The sequence below is a fragment of the Labrus mixtus genome, chromosome 23 (assembly GCF_963584025.1).
Source record: "Labrus mixtus chromosome 23, fLabMix1.1, whole genome shotgun sequence".
Taxonomy (NCBI): domain Eukaryota; kingdom Metazoa; phylum Chordata; class Actinopteri; order Labriformes; family Labridae; genus Labrus; species Labrus mixtus.
The window spans coordinates 16,179,583-16,201,986 of record NC_083634.1 but is presented as its reverse complement, the minus strand read 5'-3'; the positions used below and the strand labels follow the sequence as shown (position 1 = coordinate 16,201,986).

Sequence of the window (22,404 nt, the reverse complement as noted above, 5' to 3'; positions counted from 1 at the left end):
GTTGTTTGCGTTCACACATACAGCTCAGGCAAATATCAGGAGTTTTTCATGAGTTTTCTGGAAGTGTGAAAGACAGTTTATCGTCACACTGAGCAGGTACATGTCACCAAATAGGTCATGTTTTTTTCTCCTCTGGACTTTGTTTGAATTTCTGTGCACCAAACCTTGGACTGCATTAAACGCCTTTCCTTTTTGAACGCTCCCTCTGAGTTTACATCTGTATCCATTGTGTGCCTATCTTTGGGTCACAGTCTGGCACCGGTGCTGCTAATAAGTTCGAAACAGTAGCTGTCAGGATATCTTAAAAATCCAATTTTATTGAAATGGCAGAAATCTGTACAGACATGTTCACCAATAACCATTGAAACTCAAATATTCTATGAAAGGCTTTTGTTTGAATACAACAAACTATAGTAGCACTAAGGTAAAGAAGAGAACTTATTCAAAATCAAAAAAAATAAAAAACGGAAAACAGGCTATAACAGCATATGCTAAGTGGTTAGCTTAACACTAAACAGTGTAGAGATTTTTATACTCTGGTTATGTTCTTTCTCTCAGAAATGATCCGCCCTGTCCCAAATAAAGGCGGGTAACGCTGCTCAAAGCTTACTAGTGAAAGAAGTTAATCGATGCATGAAATGTTCAACCAAACTTTCAAGAATACAAAATAAATACACAATTTAATTTATTTTCTATGCTACTTACTGTACCGAATACTTTTAATAATTTACAAGCACGAGCACAAAATTATCACATGACAGCTGCAAATGCTAATCAAGCCAAGACTTGTCTTTTTTTCATGTTGTCATCCATTCCTTACGTCTGTTGATACAGAACTCTACTGATCTGGAAGAGAAGCAAAGGGGAAAAAAAGATTAGTAATTTTTTAAGAATATTGCAATCTTTACCAGACCTTTTTGCCTGTTTTAAAATCAGTTGACATATACATAAAATAAATCCTCATGATGTAAGGTTGCATTAAAACCAGGAGCTGTACCTGGTTTGACTTCAGAGTAAACCGATTCTTCAGTTATCGCAGGAGTTGGCTTTCCTGAGAGAGACATTCAGTGTAAAAAAAGTTCATTATACTGAATATTAAGAATAGGCCTTATGTTTGTAATTGTCAGGTATGTAATGAGCATTATTATCTGTCATTATTTGTATTGTTGCAGCCATTAACCCTTACCTAGCCAATAAACTGATTTCAGCATCATCTTTACGCATTAAAGTTGCCTAAGTATGCAAAATGTTCAGAAGCAACACATCTAAAACAAATGCAGAATTTAGATATTTTAAAGGCACAGTATGCAGATTCCACTACCAGGGGGCGCTCAATCAAAAGAATAATAAAAGATGACGTTAGTGCTGGCAGGGAATCGTGAATTCTCTCTGCTAATCAATTTAATCAGGTTGATCATTTCAAGGTAAACATTGTAATTAAATTCTACATATTGGACCTTTAATGTAACAACACCTGACGGTTAATATTAACAATAAATGCTTACATCACCTGCGATTCGAGAAAAAACAAACACCACAATACATATTTTATATTACGCTGTGTTGGATAAGAAAAACTGCAGTTGATTGCTTACTTCACTCACCTTTGTTTTTCTTGGCTTTACCTGGATTATGGCAGCTGACTTGAGAATAAAGGACAGATGGATCTAAAACAAAAGACAGATTTTAGGATTGGTTTTCTTTGTAGACTGAATTTGTAATGTACAGACGGACGGGTTGAAGGATTGAGAAAGAAAAATGTAGAAACACTTGAGTTTCTATGATGACTGTACAGATTATGTGTTATCACTATGGCAGCTCAGCGAATGTTTCTTCTTGCTTTTGTTTGGACCCAAAACTGTCCATCTTAATACTTAATCTGTGAGATGGAAATGTTCTTAGAACTCATGACGATCCGACAATAACATGCATCCAACATAAGTTAATTTAAACAGCTAAACTGAGCAGTCACAGGAATCAATGCCCCAAATTTAGTTAACATTTTACAAATGTTCTCTCTTTTGACACCCAGTGGAAATATTTAGAATAATTACTGAACTGCAAGCTGACCCATTATCTCCACCAGTGTGTACCATGATTCATTTTAACATCAACTTAAAGCAGCACTGTAACCTACCTTCTGTTTCTAACCTCACATCAGAATAAATCATGCTGTTGTCTGGTTCAGGTTTCTTCCCTATGAAAAAATAAAAAAAAGACATAATAAATGAGCCAAATGAATGTAAAAACACTTTTTTCAATCTGCTGTATCTTACTGAGATACTTACCTTTCTTTCCGATGTTTTTAAGCTCGACCAGAGAGTATGTAACATCCTGGGACTGGGACTGGTTAGCATCTGAAATACATGTTTTGTTATCCACAAACATTCTGGGCCGTGCATAAACTACAGTTCATCTACAGTCGGAAACTATTTCAGGAAACAGTTTAGGGCGTATGAGCTGACATCATTGTCCTGGTTTCACTGAGCCAAAACTAAGTTGATGCAAGTGTTTCACAAGCAATCGTTGCCATAACCCTGTGAAGACATGCAGCACGGAATGTTGGCTAGTTCCACTATTTAAAAAGTAGTCCAGTTTTTGATTGGAGGTTTAATGGTGCATTCATGTGGTATCGGACACATCTGGAAAACAAGTTTCTGAGTTGTAAAACGAACACGAACGCCTGCTCAAGTCGGAGCAACAACTCGGAAAAAACTCTGGAAAAATTTGATCCTGACTTGCTGAATTGTGGTCGTATTCGTCATCACATGGGGGGCAAAATATTTGTCTTGTTAATGTTAAGACACTGTTTATTACCGGTAAGTCACAAATTGCACATCAACGTTTGGCTCAAATATAACTCATAACAGAGACATTCACACATCTTTGTAGCGTCCATGCTTTCTTTGTAGTTGTCACAACATTCAAACTTTCCGAACTGAAATCACGTGAACACACTGAATTCGGAAGAACGATTTCACAACTCGGAAACTGGGACCATCCGAGGAGCACATGGATGTAGAATCAGACCAAGTATTTTAACCTTAAGTTTCAGTGATCATTTAGCTTCTTTATCCAGTCAATCTAGTCAATCTAAGTACAAAGTAACATTAAAGCAATAAACAAGATCAATTGTTAATGTATGTGTCTCTAAAGAGAGGCTGAATAAGTCTAACACACTTAAACATTAGCAAAAGGATGGTGAAACTTGCCTTCACCCTCTGAAGTGGCATTGTTCATAACGCAACTACAAATGAATTATACATGATGCACCAACCAGTGAAGCAGGACACCATTGCTCAATTTAAGAAATATTATACATTGCACTGATTGCTTAATTTGAATTCCTAAAGCAGAAGTAATCGGGTTGTTTACAAGAAAACCTTTGCATTTGTTGGAACATTTTCAGTATTAGAAAAGGAATAAACTGTACCATGTGCGGTGTCTCCAGGGCCTTTGATTGATTCATAATGACACTCGTCACCTAAAGAGAAATGGAGATCAATTCAATCGAGCTAACTGCACGATAACACTTTGTATCTTTGGATGTTTAAAATAAAAGGTGTTCTTATATATAAATATTTATGATTAATTCAAATGCTTACCCTGCAGGGGAGGTGAGTATTTATGATGCTGAGCGGCTGGATTTGTGGCCGAGTCCTGGTTGGTGCTTTCAGACTGGATTGACCTACAACATTGAGTAAATAAAAAAGTGTTTACATTGGACGTAATGGCAAAGTGTTAATGTAATGTTCAAAATGAGATACAAGAGAGCACTGAACCAACCTGATAAGGCATGAATCTGTAAAAAAGACATTGTGTTGTTCTTTTAGTTTGTCACCATTTCATGTCAAACATTTGGAATAAACCATCAAATGTATAAAAGAAAAATATTAAATAAAGGTCTCACCCTTTGACTGCCTGCAGCGATACAACAGGAGCAGAAGAATTATAAGTACTACTCCACAAATCAGCCCGACAATCACAAGAATTACAGGATATGAAGGGTTCCCAAGGCTGGACACCGCTACAACTAATAACAAATAACTGTTAATGAACTTATAAAACACTTCTTAAAATTATAGACAATGATAATTAAATGTTTTGTCATGTTGTCTCAAGCAATGGTGAAGACAAAACATAAACATGTGTAAAAAATAATAGTCTACAATGAATACATCATTTTATCGCAATCCAGGATTTAATCAAATTACTGATTCAACACTAAATTATTGAATCAATAAGGTCAATCACTTAAAGTGTGGTTACTTCCAACTAGATGGTGTATTTCACCTTTTTCTTTTTCAGACAAAAGATGGTTTACATAGAATCATTCAGTAATTTGTATCTTTGTAAGGATGGCCTAGTGGTTATGAAATTAAATGAATGCAATGAAGAAAGTGCAGCAATATGTACAGTACAGGCCTGGAGAAAAATGTAAGAATAAAAAATAAAACTAGCAAGAAATAAGTAAATAACAGAATGCAAAAAGTGACAAACTAAAGACGCGACTCAGCATTAAACAATGCCACCGTGGGCCCTTGCAGCGCGGCACACTCTTTGGTGACTGTCAACAATTCTCCAACACTTTGCCCCTCCAACCGCCAACAAGGCCCTAAAGCCGCCTCTTATGTAGGAGTTGGCATCCCGACCAAAAGAGGTTAGAAATCAATTAACTCTCTGGAGAGTATTACCTGTTCTGCAAGAAGCACAAAACATCTACAATAAGGCTAAAAACATATCAAAATACATTTCAGTTAAAGGGATACTTCACCCATTGAAACATGAATCTGTATTGACATTGGGTCATATATGTAGAAATGTGAAATACATTTTGATGTTGGTGCCTTCTTGGCCGAGAAAAGGCAGAAAGTGTCTTTTTGGCTTATGTGGATGAGAGACACCAACTCCCAGAATGCACAGCACCGCAGGCCACTCCCACTAAGGTCAGGTTTACAGACATGTTTACTTCAACACATAAGGCCGTTTACACAACTGATTCAGAGATTTCTTCCAGAAGGAATTAGCATCTTGGAAATTCCTGTCAGAAAACAGACTCTATGTCTGTGTTCATAGGCAAACAGTGACAGCACCGACACTACCAGTCCGCCCCAGCTCGAGCCGACCCCGGCTCCTCGTCCTCACAGCCGCGGACAGGCAGGCGGCCAGCAATATAGCAATATAGCCCCGAGACGGTTGCTGCCGACAGGCCGGTTTTGTTTCTCGGCTACAGCGGCCAAAGCAGCCAAAGCACAAGACCGGCCTGTCGCAGCAGCCGTCTCGCCGCTATATGTATATTTTTTCGCCATTATCAGCTTTCTCCATAGAGCCTGTTAGCATAGCTTCCAAGCAATATGGCGGACATTAAGTTTCGATTCTGGGAGTGAGTTCCCACCCACTGATCTGTGATTGGTCTGTAGCTTCAGTGGTCGTTAATATGAGGAACTAGCGTTGTGGTTTCACCCCGCTAACCGCAACAGCTTCCAGTGACGCAAAAATCGTAATTTTGCGTCACTGGAAGCTCCTTTTCAGATTTAGAAATACAAAGATTTCCCATCTTGAGGGAAAATGAGGGCGGGATGCACGACCATTCAAAAATACGACCAGGTTTCTAATGATACAAAGCTAAATGCAAATGGGTGAAGTATCCCTTTAAGTAAATTCTTAAACCACCATTTTTTTTTACAAATCATAATTATTCTCAACAACCTAAACATCTCTCCACCTCTACCTAACTTGGTGCCTTCCACTTGGCACACCCCCATATAAGCCAAAGGCAGGCTTCATCTCTGTTTGCCTATCTTTTGGTGACTTCAGCTAGTCGGTAGGGCTATTTTGAATTGCTTGAGGACCACTGGACTATGTCTTAGAATTGAACCCAAAGTGGATCAATTCATTTGGATTACCGCGGAGGGCAGCATTACGCCTTGTAGCATTCAGCCTGCCAGAAATTCATTAGAAGAAGCAGCTTTGTCTGGCAGTTCCTGGTTGAGAAAGAGGAGTGCAAGCCAGGATATGAAGCAACAGGGGACTAACAAGATATATTTGACATGTGTAACAATGAATAAACTGTTTTAATGTAAAAAAGACGGAAAAAAGTCCATGAGATTTTTTGTTGCTTTAAAATAAAACGTTTGAAATGATTTTGTCCGAGGTCATTAACACCCAAGTACTGGTTGCTAGTCATGCTAAGCTAGCATTTACACAGGCCTGTAATCCGGCTTGATGTTACTTCAAGAGTGTCTGTTTAACATTAGTGCATGAAAGTATGTACATTACTTCAGAGGGCACGGGGTATCCCCATGAATATCCCACTCACCTGTTACTGACATCCAACTCTGAGACGACTCTCTCCCTGAGGTCTGACACTTGTAGAAGCCCTCATCAAACTTTGACACAGCAGAGATATTAAGCTCCTTTCTGGTATCATTTTGAATGAGTTTGTTATTCCGATAGAAGAACACATTGGAAACAATATCTGAGTGTCTCAATCTGCAGCTAAGAATAACTGAACTTCCTTCAGTCACTGGATGGACAGGGCTCACCAGGATAATATACAAATCTGTAAAACAGTTAAAGAAAAGAGGATTCAGTCAGAGATCATCAGGTTCAAACATGAAAATTAGCAGACACAGAATGATGAGAATATATTTTTTTTCACAATTTTGCTTCAAAGTGATGATTAATCTGATGTGTTATCTTGTGTACACCTTACTCCTTATGTTTAAGACGTTGGCATCAAATGTGTTTGAACAGCAACTGACTACAAATGTGATCAGTATTTAATAATGATATACACTCAGACCTTAATCTTTGCTTTTATCTAATTAAGAGAGTAAACGCTCCCACACTGTGCTGCTCTTTTACTTCTCAATGTCGATGGAGATAACGTGTAACTGAATGATGTTGAATTGAATACTTGGATGCTGAAAGATAAAAACTTTAAGAAGAAATGTAATAAAAACATACTCTGTTTAGTGATGTTGACAGCGTTGCTAAACTCCCCTGATCCAGACTCACACCAGTACACATTATTTCTTGAAATGAAACTTTTTATTGTGCATGTTGATCCAGTCATTGTATCCCTCAGGGAGCAATCTGCCAGGGAGCTGTCCTCTTGAAACTTCACTCTCCACAGAGTAGAGTTCCCCTTACACTCCAGTGAGGCAGAATCAGAGGTGAAGTGTTGCACTCTTTCAGGACTCACTGTGAGAGATGCTGATGAAGGCAAATCTAAAAAAGAAAGAAGAAACAAGAGGTTCAACAAAGCCCAGACCGTTAGCTGCCATTGGACTTTATATTTAATGTCGATATCCAACCAAGGAATTCGGTCTGTGAATTGAAAGACTTTCTTTGACCTGCCATTTTTCAAAGATATGACAGATTAGCATTGTTTTTTTCTTCTTCTTTTCCATCAGTGATTACTGACCAACATTATTTTAATCATACAAGCCCTCACATGTGAGAGTAAGCAATTAGCAATAAGATGCTTAATTATACAAAGTAAAATGTTTTTATTGAACGATTATTTAAGTGATAGACTCTAATAATCTTCCTTTTAGTGTTTTTCATGCTACCAAAAACAACATCAACCACTCACCAAGGAAACAAGTTTGGCATTTGGCCGTGTATATTGTACTGTAGCCTCATGCATATGCACTTGTGGATACACACACACCACATATATGATGCTTTTAAATTGTCTATTTAGACAGATGAAGATATATTTGCAAACTACCTGCACATTAGCTCCAAGTTAAGTTGTGTATTTATTTTGGTAATCGAGTGTAGATATTGAGCTTTCTGTTTAACTATTTTGAGAATGTATATGTATGTATACACACTTACAACTCAATGAAAAGTTGTTCACTAAAAGGAAGGGGAAAGAAAGAGCATGAAGTCATCGTGATCGATTCCTATCTTTCTCTTGGATTGTTGTACAATACAGACAAAAGTACTGAAGAACCTCTATGTTGTTCATAGATTAAAACTGAATAAATATAAAGACAGAAACAAACTGACCTCCAGACCAGACAAACTTTGGTTTACTATAAGGAGTGTTCATTTCTCCTCTTCCAGCTCTGCACACATATCCTGCTGTGTGTGTCTGTCCATGAACAATGAAGGAATACTTTTCAGTTCCATTTCTGCTTCCAGATAGCAGCTGGTAGCTGTAGGAGTTGTCAGATAGTTTGGGAATAGCTTTATACCAGTAGAACCTCCATCCTGCTGATGGGTGTTTAACCTCACAGTTCAGAGTCACAGAGTCTCCAGGACTCAGCCAGAGTGGAGACACGGTGAGGACAGGCTGGGGTGAACCTGTTGGAAAAGTGATTATTCAATTAATTAAAACCATGTAATGATGGAATATCTGATAGTACAGTATAATGTTTATATGAAAGAAATGTTACTTACTGTATAAAACCGTTAATGTGATGGGAATGCTCCAACCTGTTGGAGACTGGTCACTTTTTTTTCTGCCCTTACAACTGTAGTTTCCACTGTGTGATGTATAAGCAGGTCCAATACTGTATTCCTTTTCCTTTGGAGGTTTGAATGAGCTGCTTGTTTCCCACTCGTACTCCCACTCAGAGTCGTCTCCATCCTGTATCTCACATCTTAGAGTAATCGACTCGTCATTGTATATTTCAGACCAGTCGGGGTGCAGAGTCACGACAGCCTTGTTTGCAACCGCTAATGTTGAAGAATTCACAGTAAGTATACAAAGATGAAAAAACCTTAAATCTACACCAAAGAATGTCAAAATGCAAAACTTACTATTTTCTTTTAACTGAATTGTATTACTGTCCTCTGTGTAGTAAACTGGGTTTCCTCTCGCTCCTCTACACCAGTAGAGTCCTTCCTTTGAGACACTAATTTGTCCAGCCAAGGAGACATCATTTATGGATGATGGGTGAGAGGATTTATCTGCTCTGTACCCAAAGTAGTATTTCCAACCAGATGAAGACCTCACATCACAGGTCAGGGTCACATAACCTCCTACTGGAATATCTGTGTCATCAGCCTTCAGCTCAGCCTTTGGTTTTTGTTCTGTTCAGTTTAAAACAGGGATATAAAAATTATTACTGTTTCTTTAAATAGCCATTAATAAAATACCTTATGGAAATAAATATACATGAACGTCATCCATGAAACTTATTGTACCAAAGACACACTTAATCACTGTGATCTGCACTAAAACTTTCATAATTTAGAAATAAAGTCACAATTTGAGTACTGCTCAGTTATGGATGGTAGCTTCTCTTAACATACACAAACATCCTAAAAACTGTTTTCATGTTGATTTTAATTCCATCTTACCTGATACTTTCAATGTGATTGGAGTGCTCCATGGTGTTGAAGAAAGTACCTCAGTTTTGTGTTTTCCCTTACACTTGTATTCTCCTTCCCTGTAAGAAGTAGCAGTCATTTCAAAGGATTTACTCTGTCTTACAGATCTTTCAGAGGTGGTTGTTTCCCACTCATACTCCCACTCAGAGTCGTCTCCACCCTCGATTTCACATCTAAAAGTGATCTTCTCTCCGCTGTATATCTCAGTCCAATGGGGCTGAAGAGTCGCAACAGCTCTGTTTGATACTGTTTGTGTTCAAGAGATCCCAACAAGGACACGATGATGAGAAAAGAAAAAAAAAACATCTTTAGCTTTTTATATCAATCAATTTATGGATAGAATATATTATTACAAGTTTTCAAAAATGTTACACTCACAAATGATGTTGATAGTGACTGAATCACTGTAATGAGTGTAGTAAACTGGTTCTCCTCTCTCTCCTCTGCACCAGTAGACTCCTCCCTGGGAGACACTGATTCGTCCATTGAAGTTTTTACCATCATCTTGTGTGCCCGGGTGATCTCCTCTGTACAAGATGTACGTCCAGCCAGATGATGGAGAGTTCACATCACAGGTCAGGGTCACAGCGCCCCCTGCTGGAATTGATGTGTTGTCAGCTCTCAGTTCAGCCTTTGGTGTTCTTGCTGTTTGATTTGGAAACAAAGATGTAAAAAGGTAAATTACCGTACCTACAATTTGGTCAAATTCAAACGGTGCTGAGCCCAGAAGTAAAAATGACTTGAAGAATTATGAGCTGAAACTAGTGTTAAGATTTATCTCTTAAATTATATTAAATTAGTTCAATTCCAGAAAAGATCCAATCATGTATCACTTTAAAAAAAAACAGCATCAATCAATCAAATGTATTTATAAAGCACCTTTTGAAAAATAAGACAAAAACTCACACAAACATGTTTGTCTTGTTTTTTAAACCTAATCCGCCCCAAACACAAATGCACAAACACGATACCAACTATATAATCAGACTATAATATTAAATGATATTTCATAGAAATACATCAGAAAGAAACACAAGCAACCTAATTAGGACTCAAAAGCCAACATGTAAAAGTGTGTTTTGAGGCGTGACTTAAAAGACTCCACAGAGGGGGCAGACCCTGACTGAGGGAGGAAGGCTGTTCCTCAACCGTGGGGCCTTGACTGCAAAGACTCGGTCACCTCGAAGTTTATAACGGGAAGGAGGCGGAGCCAGGAGGCCCATGTTTGAGGATCTGAGATACTTTTCTCACTTTGACACAATCATAACTTAGGAGAGCTCTATCAATATCAACAAACATCTTTGTCAAATGTGAATAACTTATCCAATATTTATAAGCAATTATTCAGACACTGTTAGTGAAATCAAAATTCACTGTTTTAAACCATATTAAGACATATTTTAAGAATTACAAAAGATGTGATAGTCTTAAGTTTCTCAGTTATTTTGTTACCATGCTGAAAGGTAAAATATAATTTGTCACAGCTCCCTGCAAAATGCTTTAAGCAAGCAATGTTTTGTTTTCTCATTTAGATGAAATCATTTTCACCTGGACATTTTAATTATTGACAACATGGTTCAACTTACGTGTTACAGTCAATTTGAAGGGTTCACTCCAAGGCGTGAAGGTAGAATTAGGGGGTCCTCTTCTGCCGATGCACTCATAGTCTCCGTTGTCAGAATCAGTGGCTCTGCTAATAATGTATTTATTGTCTTTTGTTTCTTTGTCTGAGCTGAATGTTCTGTGTCTTCTCCATCCAAACGTCCATTCAGAGTCGCCACCTCCCTCAATCTCACATCTGAGAGTGAGCGTCTCAGCCCAGAATGTTTCAGGCCAGTTGGATGTTGTGGTCACACGGGGACGGTTACCTGTTCACATCACGAAGAAACAGGATTGGAAAACAAACTAAAAAGAGAAAATATTACAGTTTTCATCCATGATCTTTATTGTAATGAATAAATGTCTGTACAATATAACTATGATAATAATGACACAACAATAATGTTGTAAATGGTTTTAAAGTAACGTATAAAGCAACGTTAAAAGAAGCAGCTGTTGAAGAGATATAAGAGCTTACAGAGTCACAACAGTTTCTAGAAATACCAGCAGCTTTCCATGGTAAGGACAGAGTCGAGTCAAAAGAGAAAACTAAAATGCATAGCTTAAAAAAAACATTTTCAGTTCATGTTCTAGGACATTTTCTTTTAAAAATGAAGAGATAATACATAAACACAAAACACTACATGTGGATGATGTTAAAGTGATGAAGTAGGTAATAAATAGAGGAACTGCAGAAATATTTAAAAAAACAAAAACCATAGAAATATAAGACAATCACTTACCTTGAGCCAATCCGTGGGGGATCAAATTCAGCACTAAAATAAAGATCAATAGTTCATCAGGGAAGAATTAAAGGTGTTAAATCCAGATAGAGTTTCATTTTAGTTACTGTAGTCACTGTTATTGTCAAAACTTTATGTTGAGATGTAGGTAGGTATGAAATAGAAAAAACACTTTAAAATGAAATGGAAAAAAACTTTTGGCAGCCATTTCAATCCCAAAGCTTTTTTTTCCAAAACTATAGACTATTTACTGTTCACACCTTGTTCAAATGTTGTACAAACAGCAAGTGCTTAACTCCTGTTGTATTATTCAAACAGCTGAACTACATGTTCATAGAAACATGACTCACTGTTTGAAAGTCACAAAACTTAAAAAGCTCTGATGTACTCACAGAAAAACCCCAGCACACAACGCAAGGTTTGGTCCATCTTCACATCGAAAACGACAATGAAACTCTGACGCTTAGCTTTTAAAAAAAACACATTAACTTTACATTTCTAATAATGCAGAAGGAAAAGAGGAGAAAGACAAGAAACAGTTCATTAAAACGTGAGATCAGAGTTTCTCTCGGACTTCTTCTTTCTCTGTACTTCCTTCCCTATTGCACTTTACACAATTTTAAGTACCAACCTCAACAAACCTCTTTACACTTCCTGTCTACTGCTCGAATAAGAAAGAGATCATGTAAAATAGCTTCTGTTAGGGGTTAAATAAATAAATAATGGCACTAATAACTAATTATTGCACATCCATGAAACATAATGCCAATAACTTTAAGATCACATACACACCTAACATTTCTAGTGTTCTATGTGCTGCATGTTATGCCAAATATATTATTATATTTATTTATGTTGTGTTTCTATAAACAAAAGCAATAATGATTTGCAATACACAATATATGAGTGTCCTTGTCTAATACACCCTGGTGGCAGAATTACAAATAGAATGCCATCTAATGATTCACATGATCATTAATAAATAATAACCCACGACTGATCTGGTGCACTGCCTGCATAGCAGTGTGTAGCAGCCCCACTCTGACTTCTCTCCACTAATGCACGTCCACAGGTCCTGTTTGAATATGTGTGTGATTCAGGTCAATGTGTGTGAGAAGCATGTCACTCAGTAAATCATTTTAAAATAACAATTCAAATTAAAAAAAGTAAAGCCACGGTAATATGGCAAAAAAAAAACATGCAAATGTTCCCACATTGTGGTAGAGTTCTAGTTTCTAGTTTGTTTCAAGCCCACAACACAGGAAACACTAACTGCTTATTGCCCATGAGAAAGTTTTAATGTTTTCAGGTTGTTTTCATTAGCAGAAAAAAGAAGACAAAAAGATGACAATATGTTTCATCTAATCTGACATGTTACTTTAGGTTCTGCCTCATTTACCATCTAGACGTTTTTCCTTTAGTCCTGACTGTAACTCAGTGGGGTTTTCTTATTGAGAATACTCGGGGAATAGTTGAAGCTTTCACAGCGTGCTCTAACTCGTTGATCAGTGATTTCTTTGGAAACTTTGGTGAAAAGTTCAGTTTTACTCATCTTAATTAAACAGAACGTAGAAACCTCAAAACTCACAAGAAAACTCACAGGAATACTGCAAGTGTTGCACCAAGTACAATCTGATGACCACTTCCTGTATTAACAGCTCTGCTATAGGAGGCACGCCTTTCACTCAGGCCGGACATGATGTCACTGAAGCAGCAGATAAAAAGCTGCATCAGAATATGCAAAAGAGCATATAAGCTAATTATAAACCTAGTCACACCTGATGGTGAACTAACAAACAAGCACCAGGTCCATGGTCAGTGTTGTACCCTCAGTTGATTAAAGAGGAGCTTTGTGACATAGCTAATGTGTCCCATCACATCTGTGCCATAACAATTTTTTCCAGCTCCTCCTGGTAGATTCCAAGGCGTTCCCGGGCTAGACAGGATATATAATCCCTCCAGTGAACTCTGGGTCTACCCTGGGTTCTCCTCCCAGTTGGGCGTGCCCCGAAAATCTCCAAAGGGAGGCATTCTAATCAGATGCCCAAACCACCTCAACTAGCTCCTTTCGATGCGAAGGAGTAGCGGCTCTACTCTGAGCTCCTCACCCTATCTCCAAGGCTGATCCCAGCTCGTATGATCTGGGTTTTTCCCAATGATTTTGAACTATCCAATTCATCTGAAATGTATAGTACACACCCTCTAAACAGGCTTCCCCTGACAGTCTTCATTGTGGCGGTTTGTACTTGACATTTCTGGACATTAGGATAGTTCAAAATGTTGTCCATTTAATGAAATCCAGATCATTCCAGTTCAGCCTCAGTCAAAACGTTTGTGTGACAATTAAAATAACATTTTGGAGTGATGTCCGAAATGTTTTTCTTGGTTGAACATTTTTCGGGATTCAGCACCCAGTTGTTTTACGTTGAAAAGGGAATTGAGTGTGTTTTCTCTATCATTAGATCCATAAGGTACCCATCCATATTAATAATAATACATTTTATTTGTAGCGCACTTTTCATCAAATCAAATCTTGAAGTGCTATAGAATTTTAAAAGGCATGGTCATAAAAAAAAGCTAAGGGCAAGCAGAGAGTTATAAAGCATGAGTATAAAAAAAAAGGACGCGCAATCAAAATTGAAGAAAGATAAATGATTGTGGGGCTCAAATACTCAAAATAGATGTGCATGACTCACATTGATAACAGTTTTAGTTTAAGAGATCCAGGATGCCAGAAAAATCCAGAAAATCCCATTCTTCAATCATTAAAATACAAATAAAAAAAAAACTAAAATAACAAGCCCCAATATAACCTTTAAAAAAATAGTCATACCGTACCCATACATCACATCCAATTATTTAAAAAATGCGGTTGAAAACAATCCATGACGTATTCAAGTTTTTAGTACCACAGGAATGTCCATATCATTATTCTGAATTTATATCGTACTCTCAGTCAAGCTTTTCAAACTTGTCATGTTTATGTCTTTGGCTTTTGCAAAGTGCTGTACACTGTGTCAATTTGCCCAAGAGTGACAGATGAAGTTGATGACTCTTGTATCGTGTCATCTACTTTTGTTGTATTTTCTCTGTCACTGTTTCCAAGCGAGTCAGTCACACGTGGCAACTGTAGAACGCTGTAGACAGTATCCACTGCCTGGCTTTCCTTTGATCCCAACTCCTCCTTTGGGTGGCTGGTTGGATGGTTTATCTGACTTGGCTCCGCTGCCTCCACATTTTCATAAGACACATCAGGTTGAGTAGAAGAAGAGGGTGACTCGCTGCTCACAGGTGGTGACTGGGCCTCGATTGGCTGGCTCTGTATTAACTGAGCAGTAGATGTCTGTGAATCAGTGCAATGTGGATTAAACACAATTTCACATACTATAACAAGAATAATCTTAATTTGACATCTTGTTTACAATGCATACATCTAAAAAACATTTTACTGATAAAAAAGGTCACAGTGTCAAGACTTTATATTGAATCAAGCTTACCTGATGTCCATTATATTCTGTCCAACAGAGTCTCTTAATCAAAAAGCCAATAAATGCACAGAGAATTACACCTACGGCAACTGCTATTACAATTACTATTTGTCCGGATGGTGATGATTTCTCTTCATGTTTATTTGTCCGTTTACTATAGCCTAAAAAAAAAAAAAAAACATGTCAACAAATAGAAACAGCAACAAAATGAATGATCAAAATAAGAGCAAGTTGTCAAATAATCAAGTAAAAAACAGTTAATATTTTCTGAAAGTATATTTTTCAGTAAATTTCATTCATTAGGTAATAAATCAACAGACAATTGGAAAGATCATATCATATTTACATGTTGCGTCGATGCTTTTAGAGACTTTGCTGTTGCTGACTTGGTTGTGTCCACTGCAGACAACAGATCTGTTGTGAGCCAAAATTGTGATGTTGACTTCACTGAAGGATCTCTTAAATGGTCTGCACCTGTCTTCATGGCAAACAGCCCACAGCCACTCGTCCAGGACAGAGCAGTTGATGGATATGTTGCAGAATCCAACAGACAGGTTGGAGCCCATTACTGACATCCTGATAACTGGTTTGGGAACAGATTCTGAAATAACACAAGCAAAGAAATGTAAGACATTAGTTAGTTTATGCTGCCCTCTGGTGGCAAGTAACAGGAATGCTTAACCACCCATGTCGACACACGCATCAAATTAAGCTTTTCTCCTAAACTAAGGGCACCAAACACAAATGCAACATGAACGATGGCACTGGACTTCACTTTAAATGCATGCCAATTCACTTTTTTTAAATTTAGTATGTATTTTTCATCCTGCTCTTTGTTTGCCCCTACAGCATATTCCTTTGAGGACACCAAATTTACATAAAGGTTAGAGTCACCTTTATTAGACAATTAAAAAAAAAAACTTAAAACCCTTCAAAAATAAAATGATAGGAAACTATTAGAGCTGACTGAACTAGAACGAATTTAACTTTTCACATGGTTCAAAATGTTATCATCAATAGGGATGAACAATTGTAGAGGCCAACGATGAAAAATACTAGGGTGTAGTTCACCTAGATATTTATGTGATCTTATCGTGGACCTGTTCAATTGCAGATATTTATTTTCAAAAGGATTGGATTAATATGTCCTGAAACATCTGAAAACAATAAACCTGGTCTTTAACTAAAATACTGTAAATGGAGGAATATAAATGTTAGAACTCCCAAGGTTATCATAAATAAATAAAATCTAAATAAAGACAAAGTACATAGAACTTACCTTGAACAATTAAATGGTTGGTCTCAGTTGATTTTTCATATTTGGAATCAACGATTAAAGCTTTATATTCACCACTGTCTTTTTCAGTCAGTTTTTTTAGACACAACGTGTGATTGCTTGGATTGTAATCAACTTTGTCTGTGTAATTGGGTGTGATGATATTCTGGAAAACAATTAATTTATCATAATAACTCCATTCAACATTAAGTGTTGCTGATTTTCCAACTTGTAGACATATTGAGCTGTTCTTCACTCGGTAGTGCGTCTTTGGTGGACCGTCTGCTGCCATACCTGGGAAACAAACATGATTAATTTTATTTTTCTTTGAGCACATAACCAAATAAACTCTAAAAAGAAGGTGCATGCTGCTATAATGTGACTACAATTGCCTTATGATACATGTCTAAAGTAAAGTAAATCCCTTGCCTAGCTTCTTTTTATCGCCGGTCGGACTGATGTTAAGCAACTTTAACATTTTTTAGCTAAATGGATAATGGAAAATCATCAACTTAAAACTTTTAAAAACTCCACAATCAATGCAAAGAGGAATTTAATTTTTTTTTTTAAATGCTCATAGAAATCAAGACTACACTAAATGCAATATAAAGTTACATCTTATTTCTTCTTAAAACAATACACAAATTAAGCTACAAAAATAAAACAATTCTACAACTACAATTCACTTAGCAGACACTTATCAAAAGCGACGTACATCAGAGAGTAAGTACAACACAAGCAATGATCTAGAAAAAAGGGAACAATGTCAGTAAGAGCAAACGATCAGCTTTGAGTCCGATTGGACACACAGGTGCTGACAGGCATTGCACAGAGGCAAAGCACAACATTGACGGCAGTTCTTGAGAGCTCTAATCAGTATAGAAACTATCTTATAAGTCGTCGTCATCAAACATTCTTGGACTAAACATGCCATAAAAAATGTATTATCTTACCTGCAATTATAACACAACTCAGAAGCAGCAGCATTCTTAATCCGCTGTCAATCTCGATGAAGATAAACAGGAAACGCAACCTTGAAAATGGGCTTTGCAGGTGCATAAAGACAACCCAGACAGATCAAAGCCGACATTTTTCATTGGCCTGTTTTTTTTTAAAGTTAAAGTTCAGTAGATGAATTTGAATAGTACGCTCAAAAATTCTATTCATAGTGTTGAAACCAAATATTTTGAAGCAGATGTTCAGTGTCCTCTGCTGGCAATCCCAGCTGAATTTGCACACAGAACAAAGCCTTATAGAATTAACTGTTAATATGAGTGCAGGTTTAAGCTGAGTTTCAAATACAAAAACAATAAGGTTTTGTTCCCTTGATTTGTGCCAGAAATCGAGCAGGTTTTCACCCTAAGTAGATCTGCCTTCCAATTTTTTTGACACTTTACCGAAATCACTTTTTCATCCAAGCTAAAGCTTTGAAGGTAAAGGAAACCATAGCACAAATCTCAATTGTTTCTTTGTACATTACTGACTTGTCTTACTTAGAACATCAACTCAACCAGTTTACGACCTGCCACCTTCAGCTGCGTCTAAGCCAAACTGTATGGCCATCTTAAAAAAAAGGGGGATGATCAAAACCTGATTTCGCAATTGACTGTCAAATTTCAATTCTGGCCTTTGCAAAAATTTAAAATCTGGCCTATGCAGAAACAACCATATTTTTAGCACATGTAAGACAGTATAAATGTAAAATACTTGTTTACTGACTAACTTAATTTGGCTAATTAATATCATATTTGCCCTTTATCATTATTGCAACCCACATAAGATAAAACGTAATATTAGTCATTTAGATCTAGACCAATATCTTTAAAATTCATTTTATTATTGTCAGATAGACCGGGATGACTGATCAAATCAAAACAACTACACTCCATTACTTACACTTCACTGATGTGTTGACACACCCAAATTGTTTTAAATGAAACACATTTAAATACAAAATATAATATATATAAAAATGAATTAATGCACACAAAAAAACTGTTTAACCTAAAGTTTCTTAACCTTACAAACACACACAGGCACACAATAATACAGCCCGCAGGTTTATGACGTGGCTGAAAGTACAATACTATTAATTACAGGTAAAGAAGATTTAACTTCCAGTTACCTTTGGATCCTGAAGACAGTTTGATAGCAGCGAAATAGCAGGCAATTGTGGAGGCTGAAATCGACTTAGTAGCACCTGATGGCATTTCCAGTCAAAAACATGGCGCTTTCTGACCTCGTTACGTGACCAGGTGAATGCTCATCATCAGAGGGGTCTCTCTAACCTTAATTCCAACAGTATGTCCACGTTACAACTCGACTTGTTCACATGTTTACTTGTCACTGAAGCAACCACAGCTAGCTAGTTCTACTGCCTTAGCATCAAAACATGTAAGGTGCAGCTAGCTAAACTAGTAAGCTAGCATCGTAGAGGGCCTTTCTCACCGCGTCCTATCTACCTTTTGAATTTCCCTCGTGATCAATAAAGTATCTATCTACCTACCTACACTCTTTCACTGCACTATAACTTCACTTATTTGCACTATATATCTCTATATATATTTGTTTACCTAATCAATCACTGCAAAACAATAACTGTATATATTTCAGTCACCACAACTGTCTATTTATTTATTATTATTATTCATTGAACAGCAATTTCCCTGGCCACTTTTTGCATATTTCTCTTTAATATCACCAAAAATATATTTCTGTTGTTGTTGTTTTTTGTAAACACTGCTGTTTAGGATTGCTGCTAACAAAGTTTCGTTGTGTCCTTGTGTACAATGATAACAAAGATTTGATTCTATCTGTAGCGCCCGTCCCATGTAGCTATTTAATTTAGTATATTAAAGGGGTATTGTAGTACTATGGGCGGGGCCCTTGGTACTTTACTTCATGTCTGACCTTGCTTACCTGTGAAACAGAAATTAAGTAACTTATGGCTAAACCTTTTTTAACTAATTTATGATTTTTAATAAATGGAGGTGCCTCCACTTGGTAAGGAAATATGAACTTCTTATCGCAAATCCCACTAAGAAAATAGTTCAATCAAAATGATTTTGACCACATAAAACAAACACACGTAAAATATAATTCTTTTCAAGATTACCTTTTTCAAAAGTCTTCAGTTCAAGGAAATATTGACTAAGGGGGTGTTCACACTTGACTTTTTTTTTTCAGCTGCCAGCGCCTTTTTTACATACAAGCCTATGGAAAATGTGAAAAATATGACGCCTTTTCAAAAAGCGCTGCGCCCGACGCCTCTTTCAGTTGAATTATTTAAACTTTTCAGAAAAGCGCCGGGTGACGTCAAGCGCCTTTCTGACAGCTGACCAATCAGGACGAGTAGTAACCTACGTCCCTAGTTACCGGTGCCCAAAAACGGCAAACTTCCACCAGATATGTGTGCATTGCGTGTCCGCTCCGGTCCGTTACGGGAGCCTCATCCGTCAACACCCACCGGCTGCGTTCTCAGTCACAGCACGGAGAGCACAGCCGGACAAGCTGGAGTACGGAGACAAAGCAATTTCCGTGGTAATGTTACAGATTCACTCGCAACAGCACGCGATAAGACGATGTATGTGGTATAAAACTCAATACAAACCTTATAAACACGTAAACAAACGGTCATTTTTCTGAACCGTCAAAACGGAGAGTTTTATTCTGAAAATAAACCGGATGTTTTAATGTTGTATCGGTGTCTGACTTCCCGTCCCGCTTGTTCTTTTCTGTGCTAAATTGATGCGTTGTGCTCCGGCCGGCTCCGTCAAGGTTGCACCGCAGGCTAGATCCCGTTGTTAAGGTTACAGAACCCTCGTGCGTAAGCGCTCAAAAGGCGCTGAAAGCAGCGGTTTTTTTTCTGAAAAAAGAAGTCAAGCGTGAACACCCCCTAAGGGTAACCTTTAGACTTTAATAAAACCTTTTCAACAGATACCTTCACAAATAATGCACTGGTTAAATGTTACTCACGAATCCTTCAGTTCTCAGCGGTAGTATGGTCTGAAGGCAGAAAGCAGAGCAATGGTTGACAACATGAACAGTCAGAGAGGTTAAGGGCTGGCGGCAAACGACCAGTCACAGCTGATTGGGGAGACTTCTACACTTCCAGCGGGTCCAAAGAGTGCATTAATATATCTATCAGTCTCAATAATTATCCACAAGCTCAATTACTCCTCATACCGAGTCTTCAAACTAGCTTAAAAAATTAGCATGACTTAGCAATACGTGTGACATTAGCTGCTACTACATCGCAGATAAATGCTAATTCCGCTAGCGCGCTAATAACGCTTAGCATAACACATTTACATACACTACTTCATTTTAATTAAATTAAAACATTAACACATTATATTTACCTTGTACATGCTTCACAATGTCTGTTACCCGTCGGTAAACGCTGCATACATCTGACGATCTCCTCTCATTAACCCCTTGACTCTACTCTGCGAAGTTCTGACTGCATCCCGCCCCCCTACCTCTCTGATTGGGCGGAATGATTTGTAACAACCAATCATTTTAACAAAAACAAACGATAGACAGTCTCTTATGTTAGGTTGTGAGCTGACCACGTTGCTCGTGTGTATACTGCAACCAAACCTGTTTGAATTTCAATGAACTTTATTTACACCTTGACAAAGACTTATCAGTCTGCAAATAGCTTCACTTTTTAACAATTATGAACTGTTTTATTTTTAAAGAATTAAATGAACTCATGTTAACATAACATTTCTCTCTTTTACAGACATATTTATCTCGTTTATTTATTTGTCAACATTTGTATTTCTTTTTAAATGACATTTTAACATATTTAACTGTCTTTTTTTATCATCTTTTTATTTGTGATGGTTATACAACGATCAACAAACTGTACACAGAATGTCAGTATATCCCTTCCCTCCACCAACATGAACACATACATACACGCATGTCTGCATACATAGGCCTCCATGCATACACAGAAAAACAAAGCGAAAACAAGAAAAACAATACTAACAGTAATACTAGTAATACTCTTCATAATAATAGTAAAAAATAATAAGACGAGACAAAAAAATAAAAAATATTAATAAATATATAAATATATTAATAAAATAATTCCCCCTTTTTTTGTCATATTTAACTGTCTGAAATGATAAATTTTAGACTGGGCTACATATCTATCTATCTATCTATCTGTTAGGCCCTTAACCCCGTGCCAACTTACCGGCTAAAAACTAGCATCGCCTACTTGTTTTCAGTCAGCATGAATTTAAACAGACACGGTCATGACTAAATATTTCCACTGAATTAGCCAGACTTAGTTGGGGAAAGTATAAGTTTGGCATATTTACATGCTGCCTACATCCTTTCCTCTAACACCTTCCCTTTTCTGTTTCTCTTCCTCTTCCCCCTGTCCTCTCTGAGCACGTCCGCTCTGCTGGGGTCCATGTTCCTCTTTAATCACGATAACAACCAAGAATTAAAAGTACAGTTTGTTATTTTGTTGTTTTACTGAAAATGTTTACCTCTGACATGTAACTGTTCATTTATAATTATTTGAGCCCAACTGCATATATCTAATAAATTCATATGCACAGAGAGTTATCCTTTTTTTTTTTTTTTTTTTTTTTACATATATTGGTGTAAATTGAAAAAAATAAATTCAGAAACTGAGTGTGGTAAACTGATTTCATGGTTGAAGCCTGATGTCTTGTGTGCCAAAAGATAACTTTAAGTAAAAAAATGTCCCCATTTTCAACATTTATTGTGAAATTATATATGCTTTTTGCCACAACCAAGTCATTGTAATACGCTTGTTTTTAGGACTTATTGTCTGGACCTTACTATTTTTAAAACAAAATAATAAATGCAAACAGAAGGATATAAAACTCAACAATAAAAAGCTTTTATTGAAATATTTATGAACTCTTACAAATTACCTGAAGTACCTTGGTAGCCCACT

The 22,404-nt window shown here is 37.1% G+C and overlaps 2 protein-coding genes across 3 annotated transcripts in view; both read right to left on the bottom strand.

Moving 5' to 3' along the window:
• Positions 1-12,519, bottom strand: part of LOC132958356 (Fc receptor-like protein 5) — a 49,501-nt gene extending 36,982 nt beyond the window's left edge. The window contains exons 1-14 of one of the 2 annotated variants that reach the window (XM_061031107.1): positions 12,086-12,519; positions 11,694-11,726; positions 10,938-11,219; positions 9,730-9,996; positions 9,322-9,597; positions 8,779-9,051; positions 8,416-8,694; positions 8,023-8,319; positions 6,970-7,233; positions 6,320-6,562; positions 3,911-4,033; positions 3,787-3,802; positions 3,606-3,688; positions 3,434-3,484 (exon numbers count right to left, since the gene is read on the bottom strand). In XM_061031107.1, the coding sequence (XP_060887090.1) occupies positions 3,434-3,484; positions 3,606-3,688; positions 3,787-3,802; positions 3,911-4,033; positions 6,320-6,562; positions 6,970-7,233; positions 8,023-8,319; positions 8,416-8,694; positions 8,779-9,051; positions 9,322-9,597; positions 9,730-9,996; positions 10,938-11,219; positions 11,694-11,726; positions 12,086-12,122 (2,524 nt within the window). In that variant the 5' untranslated portion in view covers positions 12,123-12,519. Of the gene's footprint in view, positions 1-3,433; positions 3,485-3,605; positions 3,691-3,785; positions 3,803-3,910; positions 4,034-6,319; positions 6,563-6,969; positions 7,234-8,022; positions 8,320-8,415; positions 8,695-8,778; positions 9,052-9,321; positions 9,598-9,729; positions 9,997-10,937; positions 11,220-11,693; positions 11,727-12,085 lie in introns of both variants that reach the window. The other variant, XM_061031108.1, reaches the window with a different exon arrangement.
• Positions 12,520-14,177: 1,658 nt separating this feature from the next.
• Positions 14,178-17,534, bottom strand: LOC132958359 (uncharacterized). Its single transcript, XM_061031111.1, has 5 exons — positions 17,411-17,534; positions 16,461-16,751; positions 15,528-15,782; positions 15,191-15,342; positions 14,178-15,036 (listed from the first exon to the last, which is right to left on the bottom strand). Exons 1-5 carry the CDS (start codon positions 17,514-17,516, stop codon positions 14,674-14,676), a joined length of 1,167 nt encoding a protein of 388 aa, XP_060887094.1. The 5' UTR covers positions 17,517-17,534; the 3' UTR covers positions 14,178-14,673.
• Positions 17,535-22,404: the final 4,870 nt, after the last annotated feature.